Source organism: Crinia signifera, chromosome 11 (assembly GCF_055691185.1).
Source record: "Crinia signifera chromosome 11, ASM5569118v1, whole genome shotgun sequence".
Taxonomy (NCBI): Eukaryota; Metazoa; Chordata; class Amphibia; order Anura; family Myobatrachidae; genus Crinia; species Crinia signifera.
In genome coordinates, this window is record NC_139227.1 from 61,575,977 (window position 1) to 61,600,924 (window position 24,948).

General features: G+C 46.8%; 1 protein-coding gene across 3 annotated transcripts in view; it reads left to right on the forward strand.

The window, feature by feature from the left end:
• LOC146045287 (transmembrane protein 272-like) overlaps positions 1 to 9,173 on the forward strand; it is a 34,708-nt gene extending 25,535 nt beyond the window's left edge. For all 3 annotated transcript variants that reach the window (XM_083164033.1, XM_083164034.1, XM_083164035.1), the window contains 2 exons: positions 4,767 to 4,929; positions 8,524 to 9,173. In XM_083164033.1, the coding sequence (XP_083020159.1) occupies positions 4,767 to 4,929; positions 8,524 to 8,533 (173 nt within the window). In that variant the 3' untranslated portion in view covers positions 8,534 to 9,173. The remainder of the gene's footprint in view (positions 1 to 4,766; positions 4,930 to 8,523) is intronic.
• Positions 9,174 to 24,948: the final 15,775 nt, after the last annotated feature.

Below are 24,948 nucleotides of genomic sequence, written 5' to 3' on the forward strand. Positions count from 1 at the left end.
TTAATTAATAAATAATACCTGTCCTGCAGTGCTGTAATAAATTCCAGGCTGCTGGTGCCCTGTCAACCAGTACCTACTGCAGTATAATTATTATAATGTCATTCTGCTGGTGCCTAGTATTGCTGTATCTACCTGTCTGGTGCCTAGTACTGCTTTATCTACCTGTCTGGTGCCTAGTACTGCTTTATCTACCTGTCTGGTGCCAAGTACTGCCGTATCTACCTGTCTGGTGCCTAGTACTGCCGTATCTACCTGTCTGGTGCCTAGTATTGCCATATCTACCTGTCTGTTGCCTAGTACTGCCGTACCTACCTGTCTGTTGCCTAGTACTGCTGTATCTACCTGTCCTGTGCCTAGTACTGCCGTATCTACCTGTCCTGTGCCTAGTACTGCCATATCTACCGTCTGGTGCCTAGTACTGCTGTATCTACCTGTCTGGTGCCTAGTACTGCCAAATCTACTGTCTGGTGCCCACTGCCTAGTAATGCCGTATCTACCTGTCTGGTGCCCACTGCCAGTGCTACTGCCTACCTAGTAGTTTCTAACTAGGCTTTTATATTTAATTAATAAATAATACCTGTCCTGCAGTGCTGTAATAAATTCCAGGCTGCTGGTGCCCTGCCAACCAGTACCTACTGCAATATAATTATTATTATAATATTATTCTGCTGGTGCCTAGTATTCAGTGACGTGCGGTGAGGTCAGTCACTGGTGAGGCTCTGTATTTTTTAAATTATTATTATTACCAGTTACTTATATAGCGCACACACATATTCTGCAGCGCTGTACAGAGAATACTATTACCATATTCTTATATAGCGCACAAAAATTCTGCAGTGCTTTACAGAGTATAGTTGAACTTTCATGTCAGTCCCTGCCCCAGTGGAGCTTACACTCTATATGCCCTACCACATGTACACGCACATACAGACATTGTAGGGTTAATTTTTGTTGGAAGCAAATTAACCTACTAGTAAGGCACCTTCTAAAGGCTATGCAACTACACTACTGCTCATTGCACAGTGGGGCTAGATTTAATGTGCACAAGGCTGAAGTTACTGTAGCTATACAGTATGCATGCTGGGAGGAGGAATACTGCGGAGTAGTATAGGAGGAGGCTGAGCCATACCTGGGCTCACAGAGGGGGGGGGTGGGGGAGAAGAGGGGAGGGGGGGAGAGAGGGAGAGCAGGGGTTTGAAGAAGCTAACCTGAACACAGTCACCAGTAATGATCGCCTTGCCAGCCGGGTCTTCTGCTCCTGCTCCCTGACGCTGGGTCTGCTTCACATTCTACCCAGCAACGGATCTCTATCTCCTGTGACAGACCCTGCGCATGGTCTGGTCTCCCACTTCGTGGCACCATCTCTGCTGCAGCCTGCACACGGAGCCGGGTCTCCCACTCCTCCTGTGCCTCAGTGCACATTCTCCTGCAGGCTTGCTCATTTAACCCGGCGCCGTTGGGTCTCCCCCTGTGCTGTGCCGCACGGTCCTCAGCTCCTGCACATTGGAGCCGGGAGCCACTGATCTGGCCTAAGTGGCCGGGACCAGGATTGCACCCACTGCACCCGGCAAACGCATCCCCCGAGCTGCTAGCACAAAGGACGGGGAGCGCTACCATCTCAGCCCCTGCTCTGTGTGGAGATGTGCTGCCCTGTGCTATGAACTAATCCCACTGCCGCTGCTGGTGCCTGATGCCTGCCATCGCTGATGCCGGTTACCGCCGCCCCCTACCACCGGTGCCGGTTCCCAGACGTTGCACTGTTGCAGGTAATGTCTTCTGGGGGTGTCTGGTGATATGTCACCCCCGGCTAGTCCAGCAGCAGCAGGCACTGATCATGGCAAATAGGGCTGCCTCCTCTGACCGGATATAGACTGTCTGTGCGTGACAGACAGTATCCACTGTCCTATCACATCTGTCTCAGTGACAGCCCTGTCACAGAGGCAGATGTGTCGGTGCCGCTTCCCTGTCAGTTTCTAATGGGCTTTTCCGACTCTTTTTTGAGCCCGTCCTAAGCTCTGCCCCCCGCTGCTGACAATTTTCAATTGTCAGCAGGAGGCACAGCTCCTGCTGCCTCCCAGACTCCCTACAGTGTCCCACCACATAAATTAAGATATTTATTACACAGTAAACTGTATGTGTTTTAAATATCTTTGTATTTTCTTTTTAATCATTTATAACAGGGGAGGCTCTGCCTCCCCTGACTGCACGTCCCTGCTAGTATTGCCGTATTTACCGTCTGGTGCCTAGTACTGCTGTATCTACCTGTCTGGTGCCTACTGCCTAGTACTGCTGTATCTACCTGTCTTGTGCCTAGTACTGCCGTATTCTCATGTCTGGTGCCTAGTACTGCCGTAACTACCTGTATGGTACCTAGTACTGCCGTATCTACCGTCTGGTGCCTAGTACTGCCGTATCTACCTGTCTGGTGCCTAGTACTGCTGTATCTACCTGTCTGGTGCCTAGTACTGCCGTATCTACCTGTCTTGTGCCTAGTACTGCCATATTTACCTGTCTTGTGCCTAGTACTGCCGTATCTACCTGTCCTGTGCCTAGTACTGCCGTATCTACCGTCTGGTGCCTAGTACTGCTGTATCTACCTGTCTGGTGCCTAGTACTGATGTATCTACTGTCTGGTGCCCACTGCCTAGTAATGCCGTATCTACCTGTCTGGTGCCTAGTACTGCCGTATCTACGGTCTGGTGCCTACTGCCTAGTACTGCTGTATCTACCTGTCTTGTGCCTAGTACTGCCGTATCTTCATGTCTGGTGCCTAGTACTGCCGTAACTACCTGTATAGTGCCTAGTACTGCCGTATCTACCGTCTGGTGCCTAGTACTGCCGTATCTACCTTTCTGGTGCCAAGTACTGCCGTATCTACCTGTCTGGTGCCTAGTACTGCCGTAACTACCTGTCTGGTGCCTAGTACTGCCGTATCTACCTGTCTGTTGCCTAGTACTGCCATATCTACCTGTCTTGTGCCTAGTACTGCCATATCTACCTGTCCTGTACCTAGTACTGCCGTATCTACCGTCTGGTGCCTAGTACTGCCGTATCTACCTGTCTGGTGCCTAGTACTGACGTATCTACTGTCTGGTGCCCACTGCCTAGTAATGCCGTATCTACCTGTCTGGTGCCTAGTACTGCCGTATCTACCGTCTGGTGCCTAGTACTGCCGTATCTACCGTCTGGTGCCCACTGCCAGTGCTACTGCCTACCTAGTAGTTTCTAACTAGGCTGTTATATTTAATTAATAAATTATACCTTTCCTGCAGTGCTGTAATAAATTCCAGGCTGCTGGTGCCCTGCCAACCAGTACCTACTGCAATATAATTATTATTATAATATTATTCTGCTGGTGCCTAGTATTGCCGTATTTACCGTCTGGTGCCTATTACTGCTGTATCTACCTGTCTGGTACCTAGTACTGCCGTATCTACCTGTCTGGTGCCTAGTACTGCCGTATCTACCTGTCTGGTGCCTAGTACTGCCGTATCTACCGTCTGGTGCCTAGTTCTGCCGTATCTACCTGTCTGGTGCCTATTATAATTTGCATGTTGTAAATTTAATATAAATTTAATTTGTTGTCTTCCTTCATCTATTAATGCGAGTTGCGTACATTTATGTTTGTGGATATTCATTCTACTAAATATTGTTCACTACTTTATACAGTAAGATGCAGTTTCACAATATTGGAACAATGTCAATTGGTGAGAATCTCACCAATTATCCCTGTATGTTTTCAATGGTGTTCTAGTGGAATGCTTACTTTCTGAGTATTCTTATATTCAAGATCACTATTACTCAGGCTTGGTAGCCCTTCAAATTGAAGGGCATCCAAGCCTGAGTAATAGTGATCTTGAATATAAGGATACTGTTACCCTCTCTTTTGTAACAAAATATACAAGACGAGTAACATTTCTTTCTAATATAATACTCAGAAAGTAAGCATTCCACTATAACACCATTGAAAACATACAGGGATAATATAACCCTGCAAATCCAGGACATAGTTGAGCTGCGGTCATTTTTTAAGAAAATCTAATATTGCCCACCCCTGATCTAAAAGGGGTGTGGTGTAGGAGCCCGACTGGTTGGCCTCAGACAGCAGGGGGAGCGCAATGAAGCACCTTGCGGGCTCGCTGCCCTCGACACACTGCGGGCACAGTGGCTCGCTGCGCTCACCACCTATTCTATTCTCCCTCTATGGTGGTCGTGGACCCCCACAAGGGAGAATAGCCGGTGGCCGTCGGGACCCCGAGTGTCAGGGTTTTAACAGTCGGGATTCCGACGTAGGTGTAATGACTGTCCGTCACCTGTAGGCCATCCGGCACCCATCTTAAAGCATCTTCCAGCAACAACATAAAAAAATGAATATGATTTGTGTCCAAATGTATTTGTCTAGTGCACAATAAAATATGAACTGTGACCTCACATTCTTCCAGGTCACTTATGACATAATCAGAGATGTAAGCAAAAAGTGTTTGCCATTATTCACAGGTATAGTGCAGAACTAGGCAATCTGCAGAATGTTAGCTGCTATGAAACTACCAGCATGCCTTCCCATAGTTTTGCTGTAAAGGCATGCTAAAACGTTGGCAAGGCATGCTGGGATGTGTATTTACAGCAGCTAGAGTGCTAGAGGTTTCCTACCCCTGGAACAGTGCATGCAATGTAATTAAGTAATATTAATAAGATTATTAATTTATTCTGGGACTATTACAGCTGTTGTATTTAATCTAACTTCATGTATTCTCCTTTTTATTCAGGTTATGTTTGGGTAATTAATCTAAACACTTATCCTGAAGGATTTTGTAACCAAAGCCTTACCATATTTACTTTGATAATCCTGATATTTGAATCTGTGATGCTCTTCTTAGGCTTTGTTGCTCAATGTTGTGGATATTCAACAAGAACACTTCTGTATGAAAGGTAATATTTATGGTTGTTTTTACCTCTAATACTAAGGGGGTAGTCAATGTGGCATTCCAATTGTCAGAAAGTCGTGACATTGGGAATCCTGGCTCGTAATTCGACAGGTGGAATTAAATGTTCCACCTGTTCACTGTCAAAAAGGGGGCGTGTCAGCAAAAATGGGCATGGATTGTCGACATATGAGCGTGATTTTGACAATCCACGGAAGTTTTCAACAAAACAGAACCGACTGGTTTTAAAGTCAGATCCGTTTTGTCGAATTCCACCCCAAATGCTGTCAGAAACAACAGCATTATATAGGTGGTGGCCGCTATTTCCCCTGTCGGCAATAATGCCCGGTACATGAGGGGCGTACTGCGGGCAAGTGGGTGTCAAATGGGGTGTAATTGTGTAATCAATTCAGCATAAATCACGTCCTCAGCCATGGACGAATGGCATATCACCTCTGGAAGACTCAACCGAGTGTCCGGGAGTGCTAAATGATTTTTGGGAGCCTCCCAGATGGTGCAGGCAAGTATGTTTTTAGCTTCAGTTTAACGTATTTTCCATGTTAATCTTTTTGGATGTTAGCTTGAATATTCTTTGCAGTTTAAATAGCACATATAATTGCAGTTTAAATAGCACATAACTTCTTTTTCATATCTAGGCATAACACATTTCCCCCTAATGACTATTTTTATGTAATTCTCCCAACCCTTATTAGTCAACTATTATTTATGAACTCTTGGCTTTACTATGTGATTTCTTGGTTAGGCTGTTTAGCTGTGCTTTCTCAGAAAGATTTATCAAACCTTGATGAGAGAAAAAGTGGAGTTGTTCAAAGCAACCAATCATCATCTGACGGTCATTTTAAATATCCTAATACATGTCAGGGTGTTAACATTTTTAGATATGCATATTAAACAGGATGTAGTCAAATGTTGACAATGCCAATGTCAACATTCAATATGTCAACACCAAACTTTCATTAGGTAAAATGTCAATATCAACATTATGTGACTGTAACCATTATGGGTAGACTGTGGGCAAGAGTTTTATGGTTAGGTTTTGGAGAGGGGTTTACAGACCTAAACGATGGTGGATTGGAGGTCTGACTCGGCAGTGAAAGTCAGATAACACCTGGGACTCTGAAAATGTAGCTGGAGCCATCATCAGCAAGTAATATGTCACTGAAGGGCCACTTGTGACAATATGTTGTCAGTTCATCACTGTTGATATATGACCATGTTGAGAGTTTGCTTACCATAGGCTTAAGTGCTGACCATAATGTGTGCTGAGTACATCTGGAGCTGTGCGTCACCCGAGAATCAGCCTAAGGCTTTGCTTACTCCTTCTAAACCTGTCCCCGCCCCCAGACTGCCATTGGCTAGTTTATGGGAATCTGAGGGTGGGTTTAGGATTGTGAAAAACCTTATGCTGATTCCTGGGTGCACACTCAACATAACCAATCCCCAGGGGGAACCAGCTGCAGGAACTGTGGTCGTACGCATCCTTTTTTTCTTATTTCCTTCTTAGGTCCTACACTTGGGGCCTTACTTAGATTGCTTCGCTCAGACGTGAATTCAGCCAGTGTACCGATGTTGTGCGTATACGCATGTGCAGAACCATTCCTGCGCATGTCTGTATGCAGGGAGCGAGCGAACTTTGTGAGAGTCCGGTCGCCGTGTGCTCGCTCCTAGTCTTCTGAGCAGGGGGTGGAGAGGGGCGTTGCGGCCTGATCATGGTCATTACCATATGCACATGCCCTGCGTTTCATGGGCGTTCCCATGAAAATGCAGGGCGTGCGTATGGAAATGCGGTCATGATGTGCGTGCAGGGGGGCGGACAGCTGACTTAACTGGATGTCAGCTGCCCGCCCATATCCCTGCTTTTCTTTGCTCATATGTATGAGTGGTGCAGACGACTCGTGCATGGGCGAGTGCTTTCCACATCATTCGATGGTCAGCGCTAAATAAATAAGAAGATTCTGATTAGTTTCTAATTGCAATATCCCATCTTCAATAGAACGCCCATCTTAAACCCCAATGGGTTTTACCGTAAAACTAAATTGCTGTTTTACAATTGTAGGAAAATTTGCAGAAAATCATAAAAGTACAGTAACTCTTTAATCTACATTTTTACGTTTTGTCACTTTCTCAGAAGCATGTTATTTTATTATGGCATTTGATTAGTAAACAGCTGAGTAAATGTGTGAAGAAAAAGAAAAGTGTAGCGCTATACCTTGAAAATAAATAAATATTTAAAAAGTAGATCAATTGGGTATTACAAAACTAAATAAAATTGATTAAGCATGATGTCTCATTAGAAATCGATATTCAGCATGATTGGCATAATCTAATATATGACCAAAGTAGCAGCGCACTTGATAAAATATAATAAAATTGGATTGAGCAGTTATACTTATGGTGGAGTCCCGCCTGTATTTGGTAGACTCTCCTGGGGTTTATATCCGCTTGGTTATCACATTAAAGATTAAGGGCCAGATGTATCAAGCTTCAAAAAGTGATAACGTGGAGAGTCATAAACAGCCAGCCAATCAGCTCCTACCTGTCATGCTACAGGCTGGGTTTGAAAAATGATAGGTAGGAGCTGATTGGCTGGTGGTTTATCACTCTCCACCTTATCACTTTTTGAAGCTTAATACATCTGGCCCTCAAGCTGGAAGTTATAATTGGTGGGTATCCATAAATCCTGACTGGGTCTTGAGGCTGTATTGGAGTGTGTCTGTCCTAATTGATTGGGACAGTGTTACAAGCCAGTTATAAGGCAACCCAAAGATTGAGCAGGTGGTGGTGTCCCGAATGCTGTCTTCCAGAAGGAAAGGTCCTCGGGCAGAATATTTTTGTGGGGTATATGGAGAAAAATCAAAGTGGGCTGTCCATCCAATAATGCTACAGGGTCCAAGGAATAAAATAAATAGCTGTGTCCTGACACGTTTCGTTGTCTGCTGACAACTTTTTCAAAGGAATACTACTTAGTTTCTGGTCAGGGTTTCTATACCTAGAGACAGGAAGTACATTGTGCAACACAAATTAATGACCCAATTGATAAATCAAAGAATAAAAAATCAATTCTATATATTAAAATAAATGTGTTTCTCTTTTTAGCTTGATTTTCATAAAAAAAATACGAATATCAGTCTATGGGGGGGGATTTTATTCCGGGCGATGTTCTAGTTCTAGCCTACGCGAGTATGTGCAGCAATCATCACACTTTAGGGCAGCATGAACAGTTTATGGATGCATACAAAATTGTGCAAATTCGTCATGAGAGGGGTGGGATATGCGTTACCACTGCAAATGCAATTTACATCCCAACCCCTAAAGGTTTTAAATATTGAAAACAAATCAAATTCTATCTATCATTTTCTAGGATGCAATAAAGAAGGGATCTGATTGGTTGCTATGGGCAATGTCCCATTTTTCACTTTTGGAACCTTGAGTAAATTATCCCTTATGTGTTTTCAGAAATAGATTACCATTTATATGTATGTGTGGGATGTCTTTACTGTATATTTTGATTTATTTTATAATTTAGTTTACTTTTTAATCTATAGTGTTTAATTATGATATTCTCCCCATTGGATTTCAGATTTGATTGACAAGTAGAAAATGAAAAATTAAGGCAACCAGCACAAGGATACAAATGGTTAAAGGAAGCTGAAGTACAGATGCTCAAATTCTGAAAATCTAATAACACAGAAACCTATAACTATTATAATTTACATGTTGTAAATTTAATGCAAGTTTAATTTGTTTGTCTTCCTTCATCTATTAATGCGAGTTGCTTACATTTATGTTTGTGGATATTGAGGCTACTAAATATTGTTCACTACTTAATACAGTAAGATGCAGTTTCACAATATTGGAACAAAGTCAATTGGTGAGAATCTAACCAATTATCCCAGTATGTTTTCAATGGTGTTATAGTGGAATGCTTACTTTCTGAGTATTCTTATATTCAAGATCACTATTACTCAGGCTTGGTAGCCCTTCTTTTGTAACAAAATATACAAGAAGAGTAACATTTCTTTCTGATACAATACTCAGAAAGTAAGCATTCCACTGTAACACCATTGAAAACATACAGGGATAATATAACTCTGCAAATCCAGGACATGGTTGAGCTGCGGTAAATTAAAAAAAAAATCTAATATTTTCTATGCTATATTTTCATTCTACTATATTTTAATATTTCACCGAGTTTATTGAAAAATATTAAAAGCTATATTTTATGAGTTATTATTGGATTTTCAGTGCACTTACATTATACTTACCTTCTCTTGTTCGTGATATATGCCTAATTCAGACCCGCTTGGTTCACCACGAATTTGCTGCGGGACCAATGGTGCAGATCTGCGCATGCGTAGTGGCAATATACGAATGCGCAGACCCGATGTGCCAATGCCTTTGGCAACTATCACCAGTCGCCAAGGCGTTTGCACAGAGGATAGGGGGCTGTCCCATGGGAACGACCAGCATTTCCTGGGCATGCCCACAAAAATGGTGAGTGCACCCAGAAAAACACTGTGTGTCCCCAAGGGACTGCAGGTGTGGCAAAGCCTGCACTTGGTCACATGAAATCAGCACCCACCCTATTCTTGGCCGTTTCTGAGGCAAATAAAAGTCAGTCTAATCTGACTTTCATTTGCGAACAGGAAAAAATCCTTCGATGGTCGGGCGATTTAACACCTGCATTCGAATAGATGTGGAATCTTGGTTGCTCATAATGTGCAAAAAATGTGCTTGTTTTTTAATGTGTCCCAAGTAACTTGATACGTTCATAGCCGTGGTTGCGGGTCTGACATAACCATGCCATCAAAATAGGCAGCCTCTGAGACTTCCTCCAGTTGCCATTAGCCTTTTCCCCTGTGTTTCTATAACTACAGCCCTACAGTGTCTCTACAGCTCCAACCAGCACCCTTCTATCTCCCAGCCTCCTTCTTTCTCATCATTCACCCAGTGACTCTCCGGCTCCAACCTGCACTCCTTACATCTCTCTAGCTACAATAGCCCCTCCTACTGTCTCTATACCAGCCAACCCCTCTTTTGTCTATCTAGCTCCAGCCAAATCTAGCCCCCTCATCCGCATGTCAGGAGTCATGACGCTTAAGGTGGCCATACATCAGAAAGACCGGTCTTACAATCATGATTGTGTCCAATTTCCCTTCAACTCCCTGGCAGTCCTTGGTGGTTTTTGGACACAGTACTCACAATCTGTCATACAATCCATCTGCTGCATGATTGTATGATTGAAGCTTCATTTAAATAGGGGGCTGGCCTACTAGGATAAAAAAGATAGGCGTACCAAAAATCCATTTTTTTTATATTTTTTTAATTACTGGTTGCCAGCAACTACCAATCTGCTCACATCTGCTGTGTTATGCTATTATTAAATATTCCAAATAATAACATTGACAATGCAAGTCCATCAACGTCACCTGCTCAGGCCAATGCCCAATGTCCAATGTCATAGAGGGCATGTAAAATCCAAGAACCTAAAATGAATCACCCCCCAAAAATGTAAACTGATAAGAAACCTAAAATTAGCAATATGCTATTTACAACATGAAGTAACAAGGAAAGGCCCAAGGCCTTGACCTATGTTCATGACAGGTGGTTCAGGTTTTTCGTGGAGATGGAAGCCCTCCTCTAAAAAAAAAATTAAATAAAGCTTGTTAAAGCACATGAACTAACTATGCATTCAGATATCACAAATTCTCAAGCTGAGTCCAAGTGTGTCCGCGATTTATGATGTCTACGCCTGACCCTACCAATACTGAACAGTAACTACACTTGGCTGGTGGGAACATAATTTATTATGTTTTGGAAATGTTGAGTTTCAGGTGGCGGGATGACATCCAAGATGAAATGACAGAAAGGCATTTAGAGACACAGAGCAATACTGATGGTCACAATTCAGGGGAGGATAGCTAGATTTTGCACATCCTCTGCAAGTGTTGGAAGGAGCAGCGCCAGTCAACATTGAGATTGAGGATGTCTCTGAAGACGTACACCGAGATGAGAAGGATATTGGTGTAGATGGTGCTAGTGAGAATGTTGACGATGAGGATTCTGATGATAGGGATGTAAGCAAGTTTTATTTATATAGCGTATTTTCTCCAACAGGACTCAAAGTGCTTTACAGACATGAAAACAATGTACATAATACATAGGATGTGGATAGTACAGCAATAGGTAAGTCGCATAGACATAAGAGAAAACCTTGCAATGCAGGATGCCAGCGGCCAATTAAAATGCAGCACTGGCGAGTGAGCCAATCAGAGCTCATGTACTGGCAGCCGCTCTAATTGGCTAACGGAATACGAGCTCTGATTGGCTCCAAGCCGGGGCAGCGTTTTAAATGGCTGCCGGCTTCCTGCATCGAACAAGCCAGGCTGTGCTTCGGGACCAGCTGAGGACCGAGTGCAGTGCAGGCAGCATAAAGCGGAGAGTTGCTGTGGGCAAAATGAGCTGCCGGTGCCCTTCCAGAGGCCGAGGCCTGGGACAGCTGTACCCACAGCACCCCCCCCTGTTGGCAGCCCTGGTGGAGACAGTTGTTGCCCATGGGATAAAAAAGCCCATTGTGATGCCTGAGCAAAGACCCAAAAATCCACCTCTTCTGTCTGGAATTGTTTATTTCCTACCCAAATCCAGACTACAACTGTCAAGCCATATGTAGCCTTTATAAAACCATAGCAAGTGGGGGTAAGGATGTCAACCACCTAGAAACTGTAACATATTCCTTATATATTAGTTGCAATGCATTCATCAAAAGTTATTGTCAAATTAAGAAACTTTTGCTTAAAGCACAATCAAAGTGCAATCCACACCACCAGCACCCTCATCGTCAATTGCCTCCTCAATCAGAATCAAAAGTAGTCCTGTAGTCATAGGCTTGAATGACCTATAGTGACATACGGCCTTATTAAGGTAGGCTCACTAAAGCAAAATCTCTCTAATGGGCAAAACTAGGGTGGCGAAACTTGGGATCGGGATCCCTGGATTTGGCCCCAAAATGACCGGGATTTCAACCCACGGGATTGGAGTATCCAATCCCAGGATTTCGGGATTAGACTGCGAATGCGCAGTCTAATGCCGGGCAGCGTCTGAGCACTAGCTCAGACACTGCCCAGCTGTCCCCGCCCCAGCGTGCGGCATGCGCAGCGTGATTAGGTCACATGTCACGCTGCGCTGGCCGTAGCACTACACCCCCACCGTCGGATCCGCTAGCCGCCGGGCCTCCCCCAGCCGTCTGCATCTTCACTGAAGCCGCCTGCTTTCCCCGCTCGGCGCTCACCAAAAGTAAGTGTGTGGCCCCGGTACCTGCTTGCGGCCAGGCCACCTGCCCCCCTCCCCAAGAGTCAGTTAGTGTGGGGGGCACAAGGGCATTTTTCTTTTAGGGATCCCGGGAATCCCAGGATTGAGCATTTTTCAATCCCTATTCCCAGGATTGAAAAACTGCCCCGGGATTGGCATCCCTAGGCAAAACCATGTGCACTGCAGGTGGGGCAGATGTAATGTGAAGAGAGAGTTAGATTTGGATGAGTTATTTTGTTTCTGTGCAGGGTAAATACTGGTTGCTTTTTAGACTGCAATATAGATATCAGTTTGAAGTACAAACCCCACCCAAATCTAAATCTCTCTGCACATGTTACATCAGCCCCGCAGGGCACATATGGCCTGATTCAGGTTCACTTGCACATTTGGGCCCTCACAGTGGCGTAACAACAGTGCCGCAGACCCCGCGGTGGTGGGGAGGTGCCAAGTAAGTGTGGGCACCAGGGTCTGCGGGGCTATTATTACGCTGCCACTACCTGAAGGGTACCTGTCCCAGCCGTCACGCTGTGTCCGTCGGCCGGGAGCCGCAGATCTACTAGTCCGGCGCTCCTCCTGGCTCCATGTGACAAAATGTAGATCTGCAGCTCCCGGCCGGCGGACACAGCGTGACGGCAGGGACAGGTAATATAAGACTGGGGGGGCGCAGGGTTAAATTTAGAGGGAGGGGGGGTGCCGATATTTTCCAGCGTGGGGGGCGCAAAAATTGTTGTTACGCCACTGGGCCGTCATTCGCAAATATGCAACGGGGACCAATGTTAACATACTACGCATGTGCATATTCTCATATGTGCATGTGCAGGGCTGCTGTGCGGACGCCTTCGGCGATTTACGTAGTCGCCAGGGCGTTTACACAGGGGGGAGGGGGGCAGGAATTTTCTGTATTTCCTGGGCCTACCCACAAAAATGGTGGGTAAGCCCAGGAAAATGATGGGCCTCCTCATGCAATGCACCTGCCTTCTGGGGGTGGGCGGCTGATGTCACAGTACGTCAGCTGCCCACCCCATTCTCTGACCCAGACGCCACAAGTCTAGATCAATTCAGACTAATTTAGATTTGGGAACAGAGTAAAAATCATATGCTACCCTGAGAACGAATCTATATACAAAACATCCATTCATAAAGTGGTGGGGATGTGTGGACCGCGGCATGGGGGGGTGGGCATTCGCGTGGGTGGCATCGACTCGCTATGCAGTGATTTTTGCTGCTTAGTGAGTCAAACAGAATCACCCCCTTGGTTTGCTAATGGACAAAACCATGTGCACTGCAGGAGGGGCACATGTAACGTGCAGAGAGAGTTAGATTTGGGTGGGGTTTGTACTTCAAACTGATATCCATATTTCAGTGTAAAAAAAAAAGCAGCCAGTATTTACCCTGCACAGAAACAAAATAACTCACCCAAATCTAACTTATTCTGCCTCACCTTCAGTGCACATGGCTTTGCCCATTAGCAAAGCAATGAACCTGAATCAGGCAAATGGTTTTGTCCATTAAAAATGAGTTTGCTTTTGCGATCCATGCTGAATCAGTCAGTCCATCGAGTTCAACCTATCTGTAAAATTATACTATTTGCAAGAAACAAGGAAGATGAAGTATGACAGTAGTCATCCAGTTGCAAAGCAGATTACTGAGGCCATAGCAACTATACTGGTGTTAGATGTGCATTCAATATCAGCCATTAGGGCAGTGGGATTTACATAGATTGATGCACTGTGACCACGCTCTAGATTCCACTTCGCTAGACAAGCAATACCCAGATCTTACAAGGACATTTTGAAAAAGTGTCCACTTAACCATCGACATGTGGACAAGTGGAACAAAGGACTACGTGACTTTGATGGCCCACCGCCAACAGCCGCAGCGTCTCACAAACATCAACTCATTCCAGGGCAGGCTACACTGGGAAATCACCGGTTTAAGTAAAAGAAGAAAGCTGAGAATCTTTTAGAAAAACTGAGGGACAGCATTGCACAATACCTTACCCCTCTTGGACACTAGTGGGGATATGTAATATTTATTTTTATTCATTACCAGTTATTTAAATAGCACAAACATATTCTGCAGCACCTTACAAATAAATTGTGTATGTTTACATCAGTCACTGCCCCAGTGGAGCTTATTGTCCATATTCCCTTATTACCACATGTATTGTACGCAAACACATTCATTGTAGGCATACTTTATGTTGGGAGCCAAGTAACTGCCCAATATATTTTTGGATTATGGAAGAGTACCCGGAGGAAACCCCTCCACACAGTTAAGGCCATAATGGGAATTGAACCAATGACCTCAGAGGCAGTAATGCTAACCATCCATTACACATCCTGTGACAATACCACTAGTGTTGTGAGAGCATTACATCTGTGCAAATTCCAATAAGTCTCATGTTCTGCTGACACAATTAATTTGATAGTGGTGGTGAATTTTATTAAAAATTACAGTGCCCCACAGGAGATGCTGTCAGTGGCCCAAAAAGGTGGTCAATTTGTTGAAATCAGATCACTATATTTTGGCCACTGTACATAATCCCAGATATAAACCTGTACCTTTTTTTCCAATGAACTATGGAACATTTCCTTCTTTATTTTCTCCGGTAATGGGCAGAGAAAACAAAATTTAAAAAACACACCTGCTACAATGACGGACATGTCTCCTGTCACTGCATATGATGCTGTTGCCATTGAAAGAATGGTGAAGGATTATCAGTGATATCCCTTTCACACTGGAAAGTGCTTGCAAGCCGGGTCGCACGCTGTGTACAAAATCCTGTCTGCGAACCGGGTTGCAAGCGCTTGCACACTAGCCGTCTAACCCGGCATAAAGCCAGACGGGTGATGTAATCAGGAGATGGAGCCGGAGATGTCAGCATCTCCCAGCTGCGCCTTTACAGCGCAGTGAAAGGGACCCGAGCCACGTTGACCCATGATACCCATTTACATTGCCCCTGGACCCGTGAACGGGTCAAGACCGGGGATGAAATCCTGGAACATTGGACCCGGGGTTGGATCAATTAAATAAAAAAAAATATATATAATAAAGAGAGGGAGGGAGAGACAGATGTATATATTGTATTTAGAAACAAAGGCACTCACAGGTGACTTTAAAATAAAACTTATCTTATGGAAAGTACATTTGTAGTTCGTGATGATGTCATATTTAATTAGAACTGAGTTCCTGCAGGTTCCTGCTGAAAAATAGTACTGGTCACACCTGAGGTGTTTGTTAGTTTGTCAGCTGGGGTGTACTGAAAACTGGGTTCACTTGGGAACTTAGTCCACATGTGTGAATGGATTCGGTATGAAATGCCGACGGTCAAAATCCCGACAGGGTCAAAATCCCGAATGGGTCATAATACCGACAAGGAAAAAATCCCGACAACGGCAAAATTCCGACATTTAAAATCCCAACAAAGACAAAATCCTGACATTTAAAATCCCGACAAGGTCAAAATACTGACATATAGAATGTACAGGTGAAAAAGTCAACATGTCTTTCTGTCGACAGGGCGATCGGCACACTATTTTATTCTCCCACCACGCCCTAGTGGATGGTAGGGCATGAAATACCGCCTGTCGGCACATGTTAGGTCAGAAAACAGTGAAAAAACCCATGTCGACCTTGCGACCTGTCATGTTAACTGTTTCACCTGTACATTCTACAGTCGGGGCCGGGCTCTTCTTTGCTGGCGATTCGCTATTTGCTATGGCCCCTTCAAAACAGTGACAGTGAGAGAGAAAGAGGAAAAGTGACGAGGAGAGGGAGAAAGAGAGAAAACGACAAGGAGAGAATGCAATGGGGAGCGAGAGTGACGGCGAGAGAAAGGAGGCACAGTGACTAGGAGAAAGAGAAGGAGAGAGAGACGGGAAGAGAGTGACAGAGAGAAGGAGAGTCAGTGACGGTGAGAGAGAAGGAGAGACAGTGAGAGAGAGAGTAGGAGGGACAGTAATGGTGAGAGAGAGAGAGAGAGGGAGGGACGGTGACAACGAGAGAGAGAAGGAGAGACAGTGATGGTGAGAGAGAAGGAGGGATGGTGATGGTGAGAGAAGGAGAAACGGTGACGGTGAGAGAGAAGGAGAGATGGTGACTGTGAGCGAGAGAAGGAGAGATGGAGATAGAAGGAAGAACAGTGACACGGAGAGAAAGAGACATATAAAATACATAATTGTAAAATAAAGTAATAATTATAATTTTGATGCGCTATCCTACATATTTTCTAAGCTCTTATACCACATAGACCCCTCCAGCCCCCCTAGGACCTGGGGAATGCTGGGAAGTGGGTGGTGATGAGACAGTGGGGGAAATTTACTAAGAATACGAATACGAAATTTCGTATTCGTATTCTTAATACGAATGAATACAACTGCATACGGCTGTTTCAGCCGTATGCAAAGTCGTGTTCCAGAGTGGAATTTACAAAGCAGTCAAGTACGACTGCTTTGTAACCCTCCGATGGCATAAACATTCGTATAAGCGGCCGTATATACGGCCGCTAATACGAATTCGTCCATGCAGTCTGCACGGATCAGTCAGATCCATGCAGTCTGCAATGTGTAAAAAAAATCAGCAGAGGTACATGGGACCAGGGAAACGGGAGCAGCAGAGCCCAGCAGTAACCACAGAGGCAGCCATAGAGTCCACCATCAGCCGGAGGCGCAGTGTAGCAGAGTGTGGCAACGCCTGGCGCCCACACTAGCGATCCCTAAGGGGTACACTACGACAGGTGAAGACTTACCTTCCCCAGCTGGAGCTGGCACCACGCACCAGGTACTTTAAGTCTTTCCCCAAATAGTGCCCATTCATAGGCCCTATCCTTGCCCCTTCTGAGTAGGGATGTGCACCGGCCACTTTTCGCATTTAGGGTTTTGGGCTCTGATAATCTTCAAGTTTTGGGTTCTAATAGGTTTTGGCAAAACACCCCCTCAAGGTTTTGGATTTTGGGTTTTGGGTTCTGATTTTTTTTTTTAAATGCATAAAAACCGCTAAAATTGCATAATTTTGGGGCTTTTTTTTTGCTCCTATGCTATTATTAACCTCAATAACATAACCACTCATTTGCAGTGTATTTTGAACACCTCACACCTCATAATATTGTTTTTAGGCCAAAAGGTTGCACCCAGGTAGTTGGATGACTATGATAAGCGACACAAGTGTGCGGCACAAACACTGGACTGATACAGCACACTTATCATCACCCCTGGACTGATACAGCACACTTATCATCACCCCTGGACTGATACTGCACACTTAGCATCACCCCATGAATTATACAGCAGACTTGGCAGCTGCAGCAACCCATGAATTATATGACACACTTGGCTTACCCCGGAAAATATGCTTCATACATGCGAGGACCACTGACGTGTTACAGCACACATGGAATTATACGGCACAGATGGCGGCACCCCTGGACTGATACGGCACACATGGCGGCAGACATGGAATTATATGGCAGACATGGCAATATTCCTGCAGTAAAAAAGAAAAACTTTTATTCTTTTAATTAAAATAAAGAGCAGCACACCGGGAATTATATGATATGGGACACATGCGGGCACCCCTGGACTGATATGGGACACATGCGGACACCCCTGGACTGATATGGGACACATGTGGGCACCCCTAGTCTGATACAGGACACATTGGGGCACCCCTGGAATTACACGGCACACATGCAGGCACCCCTGGACTGATATGGGACACATGTGGACACCCCTGGACTGAAATGGGACACATGTGGGCACCCCATGTCTGATACGAGACACATTGGGGCACCCCTGGAATTACACGGCACACATGCGGGCACCCCTGGACTGATATGGGGCACATGTGGGCACCCCTGGCCTGATACGGAACACATGCGGGCAGCCCTGAACTGATATGGGACACATGGGGGCAACCATAGAATTATACAGCACACATGGGGGCACCCCTGGACTGATACGTGATACATGGGGGCACCCATATAATTATACGGCACACATGGGGGCACCCCTGAACTGACACGGGACACATGCGGGCAGCCGTGGACTGATATGGGACAAATGGGGGCACCCATAGAATTATACAGCACACATGGGGCACCCCTGGACTGATACGGGACACATGGGGGCACCCATATAATTATACGGGACACATGGGGGCACCCATATAATTATACGGCACACATGGGGGCACCCTTGAACTGACACAGGGCACATGCGGGCACCCCTAGACTGATATGGGACACATGCGGGCACCCCTGGACTGATACGGGACACTGGGCTGTAACCGGGCAGCCCTGCAGTAAAAAGAAAAAACTTTTTTTTTCAGAGAGCCTCTTATCCCCCACAGCAGTCCCATATAGCAGCCCCCCTAGTCGTGCTACAGAATAGTACCATTAGTAGTTCCCCCTTAGATTATTCCACAGTATTTCTGCCTTAGTAGTTATTCCCTGGCTGCTCAGTAGTTCCCCCTTAGTAGTTGTACCTGGCCGTTCAGTAGTTCCCCCTTAACAGTTGGACCCTGGCCGCTCAGTAGTTCCCCCTTTAGTTTGTCCCCCCTCCAGCAACCCCTTTAGTCCTTTAGTTCCCCCTTTAGAGTGTCAACCCCCCCACCTTGCAGCCCCCATGAGTTCCCCCTCTGCAGACAGCACGGGCACATCCGTGCTGTCTGACATTCACTTGCAGAATGAAGATGGTGCCGGAGCTGGGACATATAGCGATCCGGTCTTGTGAGAATTCGACACGGATGATGATGTTTTAGCCTCGTTTTGGACTCGGAAAGATGGCGGGAACCGGCGAACTCCTGGGATCCGACCTCGGAAAAGGTACGTGGGGGGGGGGGAATTTGGATCCCTAGGATCCCAACCCGCTCAGCTCTACTTTTGAGTGTGGACAGACTGTCAGAACTGTAATAGTTTGCTCTGTCAGGCAGAGATCAGATTTTGTGGAAGAAGTGTGCCACCCGGTGGCCTAAAGATCAAAGTACAGCCCTCAGTTAATATTAAGGAGAAGTATCGCTAATGTTCCAAGTGTGATCTCCTTCTAGGACTTTGAGTATTGTGCACAGGTTCCATTCAGGACTGGCCGACCTTAGTAATAAAAAGTACCCTGGTACATAAGGTTCTGTTATATTGTAATGTTATGGTGATTATCTTTAAATGCCTATGTGATGTCAAAGTGTGATTTGTAAATCCTATTCGATTCAACGGTGATACTGTACCCAAACATCGTATAAGGTATCCAATCGGTATCGTTGTACCCTTGGTTAAGTAGTTGAAACGGAGTCGTATGACCCCATTCGTTGGGCAGTAGCACCGCGAATACTGAATAGTCTCTGTGCACCTAACTTAAACTGAGTTTGAAGTTGGTTATTGCAATAATTGTTGTTGAAAGATCTGGATATTGTGTATCTTGATACTGTACTGGTATTCTTGCATTGTTGTAATTCAGGTTGAGGTATTCACCTTGTATTAAGGCTAAAAAGGCTGGTGCCCCTAGTTGCAGGCCCAGAATAAAAGGTCAAAGTGATATTTGTGTGGCCTGGTCTTTGTTGTCCATCTTGCGGAAACGAGAAGACTTCTGACCGGATATGGAGAAGTCATCGGGAGAACTGGTTGCAGCACGTGCAGAGTAAGGTAACCGCATTGCCCGTAGCCGGGGCCTACACCCCTTTTCTGGCATCATGAACAAGATCCGGTCAACTAGGAGTATAATCCAACCCAAGGATGGAAGCACCACAGGCCGGGGGGCGGACCGCCACCCCCTGAACCCTCCAACAATGACCAACAGGCTGCCCCACCACTTATAGCACCTGGTCCAGCAGCTACGCCTCATGCCCCAATCACCCTACCATACTATTTCAGAGCTCCATGGATGCCCACCTATAGTGGAGACTCCAGCAAGCCGCCTGGCGCCACATTTACTGCCTTCAAGAACAAACTCAAGTCGATGTATCGCTTATATACACCAAGCGAAGAGCAGAAGGCCAATTAACGGGTTCCGCCCTCCGCAAGGTCAAGTCTTGGCCAGACGACAAGTAGAAGGATGCAGATGAGATCCTGAAGTGACTGGCCACGATATTCGAGAACACCACCCTCCCAGAACTGAAGATAAGCTGTATGGCCGAAAACAACAGGCAGGCAAGACTCTCCGAGATTTCGCCCTGATTCCACAGGCAACCCTGGAACTCATACAAGCGGCTGATAAAGACGAAATTCCCAATGGCGACGAATCCATTACCCTACAGTTCGTAGAAGGAGCATCGAACCCCAACATTAAGACCCAGCTACGGCTCCTGAAGATGCAAATGCCGGGTAAATCCTTTGCCGATTTTAAAGACACCTCCATCTTCACAATTGGGAACCACTCTGACCCTGAGGTGGAGTATCCGGAAATGACGGGGTTTCGAGGACCAGCGGCTACGAACCGAGAACAATTCGGGAAGCCAAAGGACCGGGCCATACAGAATAACCAGCAGTCATCGGGAGACCAAGGTCAGTCCCTCCAGTGCCCGTTGAAGACCTAGCCCTCAGGATGGCCGCAATGCAGCGAGAAATGTGCCAGATAGCGCGGCAAACCTCGCCGGACAGCGGGGGAGCCAGATGGAAGACAGAACGACAGCAACCGAACCGAAACCGCTGGAAGCCACCTCGGGAGTATGGACGATGGGCGACCAACCAGTTTGACTACCAAGGCTGACCCATTTGCAGGTTGTGTCAAGAAGTGGGGCACGTCAAAAGGGACTGTCCACCCGATCCTCTAAACTCCAGTGCCCCGAGGGGGAGGGCCGAACCTCAGGGAGAACAGGAAGAGTAGGTCCAGGTGAAGACGGGCAGACCTACTATGGCAGACAATGCCATATAAGTGCAGGAGAATTATCTGCCAGGTTATACCGTGACCCTCCAGTTTGCATGAAAAGTCGAGCGAAAGTTATCTGGTTCCACATACAATGTGGATATGGGTTTGTCGATTGTATTGATCCAAAGCAAGACATTTTTGTCCACCACACAGCCATCCAGAAGTGTGACCCAAGAAAATGATACAGAAGCCTCGGGGCTGGGGAGATGGTAGAATTGGACGTCATCAGAGGAGAAAAGGGTCTCAGAGCAGTAGACGTCCCGGTACTTGTTTCCTAGCACGGCCACAATCGTATGGATCGTGTACCTTTAAGTTAAGGTACACGATCCATACGATGGACCCGATTTCCTTTGAAATCAGGTCCATTTTGCCGGCTAGGACACAATATCGGGGGCATCGCGTCGGTCGGGACCATTAACATTGGTCCCGACGCGACCGACGCGATGCCCCCGATATTTCCATAGGCTTCAATGTTAAAAAATATTTTAACATTGAAATCGTGTCGGGAAAGGTAAAATATCGGGGGCATCGCGTCGGTCGGGACCATTAACATTGGTCCCGACGCGATGCCCCCGATTTTTCCATAGGCTTCAATGTTAAAATATTTTTTAACATTGAAATAGTGAGAAAATGTGAAAAATGTGAAATGGGCCAATATGACCCATTTCACATGATAGATGTCCCCGTCGTCACCCCACGATAGACGCCAACCCGAAGCGTGGCGAGCGCAGCGAGCCCGCGAGGGGCGGCGGTGCGCGTCCTCCGACCTTTTCATTCCCCTACTATCCACGTCGGCGTGGAGTTGAGAATAGAATAGTGTGGCGAGCGCAGCGAGCCACCGAGCCCGAAGCGTGGCGAGCGCAGCGAGCCCCGCGAGGGGACGCGTATAACTTCACAGGTATAACTTCACAGGTAACTTCTCGCCACGCTTCGGGCTCGGTGGCTCGCTGCGCTCGCCACACTATTCTATTCTCAACTCCACGCCGACGTGGATAGTAGGGGAATGAAAAGGTCGTAGGACGCGCACCGCCGCCCCTCGCGGGCTCGCTGCGCTCGCCACGCTTCGGGTTGGCGTCTATCGTGGGGTGGGGTGGACGCCGTTAAATTTGGGGGGGTTGGGAATATTTTACATTGAATCCAATGTAAAATCGGGTCCCAGGGACCCGATTTACATTTCATTAAAAAAAAAAAACGGGTCGAAAATCGGTCGGTCGCGTCGATCGCATCGCATGCGACCAAATCGCATGCGATGTGATCGACCCGATTTTTCCGACACGACCACCCCGATGTAAATCGGTGTGGCCGTGCTAGGAAACAAGTACCGACGTCACTGATCCTGGAGGTATTCCTGTTGTAGGCAGCCGATATGTAGCAATAAGTAAGTGTTATGGGAGCCACCCACCTCGCAGAAGTCCTCCACCTTTCCACCATCCAAAAGGCCAGCCCCAGAGAGATAATATATATCCCAAGGAAGCGGAAAATGTGACAGAAAACACTCATGGGGGCCCATATGGATGTACCCAACAGTACTCTTATGCCTGAGTGGGGAATGAGCTAACGAAAAATGATCAGCCACAAAGCAGAGAGTGGACACCATATGGAAATCCCGCCCTTATATGGCCACTGAAAGTCCGAGGTCGACAGCCGAGAGTGATCGGATTGGAGCTCCAGGTGGGACCTAACGGCAGTGGATCTATTGCGACCAACTTAAGCAGTACCCTACCCGAACCCAATTGCCCCTTGAGGCAAGCAGCGAGGAGTGTGATAATGACAACGTGAATCGTGTCCCGAGCATGTTACAGAGTCCAGTGGGGCCATTGCCGAATGCAGGGTGGCCGATACTTCTCCCAACAGTAGTACCACCTTTGCATTATAGGGAGTTGCATTACTCTTTGTGTTACTGAATATTTCTGTATTACTGTCCCATTGGTGATGATATTGTGGACACTGTTCAGTAGTCTTTGTAATGTTGTATCTCTTTGTAAATTATACCTTGATTCGTCGAGGGAACTTTGTGGTTCCAGAAATTTATGACTGTGCTGGACTTGCGGTTAAATTGGTGTGGCGTGAGGACACGCCCACAAAAAATTATGGGCGGATGTAACCCCCAGCTCAATAGGGGTTAACACAGACCCCAGCGCACTTCCCATTAACAGCCCTGGCAGGGTTAAGTACGGGAGGAGGCGGGGACGGCCATTGAGTGATAGGCCAGCATGGCCTGAGATAGGCAGAGACAAATGTGAAGCAGGGGACCGGAAGGAAGAGAGAGAGTGGAGTGGGGAGACTCTCGTGAAAAGACAGACGCCAGCTGCAGTGTGTGCAGAGGAGCTGCACAGAGGATAGAGTCGGGCAGAGCGGCTGTGAGGCGAGACAGCAGCGGGGATTGAGGCGCAGCCCAGCAGCTGAGAAGCCGGGCGAGTCGGAGAGCAAGTGCCGGGAGCAGAGAGCAGTGGCAGAGGGGTAACGTCACGGGAGAGAGGAGAGCCGACCTCTGACAGCATATAAGAGAGGGAGAGAGGCGGCGGCAGCAGCAGCGGGCAGGACACTGGCTCACCCCCACCCTGAGTCACAGCCAAGCCGGGAAACAGGGGAGGGGAGACGGCCATCAAGGGCAGTTCAGCAGCTCGCCCCTCCCTTCAGGGTCACAGCCACGCCGCAGCAGCATAATTAACCAGCATCCCTTAGTCCCAGGTGCCCGCAGCAGCAGAGGTACACGGGGCCAGGGAAATGGGAGCAGCAGAGCCCAGCAGTAACCACAGAGGCAGTCATAGAGTCCACCATCAGCCGGAGCAGCAGTAGAAGTAGTAGTTTGTTTATTTATAAGGCGCCACAAAGTGTCCGCAGCGCCGTACATAGCAAACAAAAAACAAATGACAAGGTAACGTACAGGGTGTGTTGATAAAATACAGTATAAATAGGGGTATAACTGATAGAACTAAAATCAGCATCAGTACTGAAGTAGGTGTTGAAATTATCGAGGAGACTGAAGATGAAATAGAGGAAGGGAAGAACAGAAGCACTGGTGAGGTAAAGAGGTAGTGTGAAAACATGAGGAAGGAGGGCCCTACTCATAAGAGATAACAGACTAAAAGGAGGTGGGTGGACGAACAAAAAACAATAGGATAAGTAGGAATGGATGGAGGGGTAGGGTAGGCAGGATAGGAGGAGCGAAAGAGGTTAGGAGGAGGAGGGATAGGCTAGTCAGAAGAAGTGGGTTTTGAGAGAGCGCTTGAAGGAGGTAAGGGAATCAGAAAGCCTGATGGGTGGTGGGAGGTTGTTCCAGTGCAGGGGGGCAGCGCGAGAGAAGTCTTGGACACGGGAGTGGGAGGAGGCGATTAGGTGAGAGGTCAGGCAGCGGTCGGCAGCGGAGCGTAGAGGACAAGAGGGAGTGTGGATAGAGATCAGTGAAGAGAGGTAAGGAGCGGTGGAGGAGGAGAGAGCCTTGTAGGTGGTGGTGAGGAGTTTAAAGAGAACTCGGAAAGGAATGGGGAGCCAGTGAAGAGATAGACAGAGAGGGGAGGCGGAGGTAGAGTGGCGGGAGAGGAAGAAGAGCCTAGCAGCGGCATTAAGAATGGATTGGAGAGGGGCAAGGCGGGCGTGAGGTAGCCCGGAGAGAAGGATGTTGCAGTAGTCAAGGCGGGAGATGACAAGAGAGTGAATGAAAATTTTGGTTGTGTCAGTGGAGAGGAATGGTCTGATGCATGAGATGTTGCGGAGGTGAAAGCGACAAGACTGTGAGAGAGCACGAATGTGGGGGGTGAAAGAGAGGGAGGAGTCAATGACAACACCAAGGCAGCACGTTTGGTCGGTGGAGGTGATCTCGGTTTCACCAATACTGATGG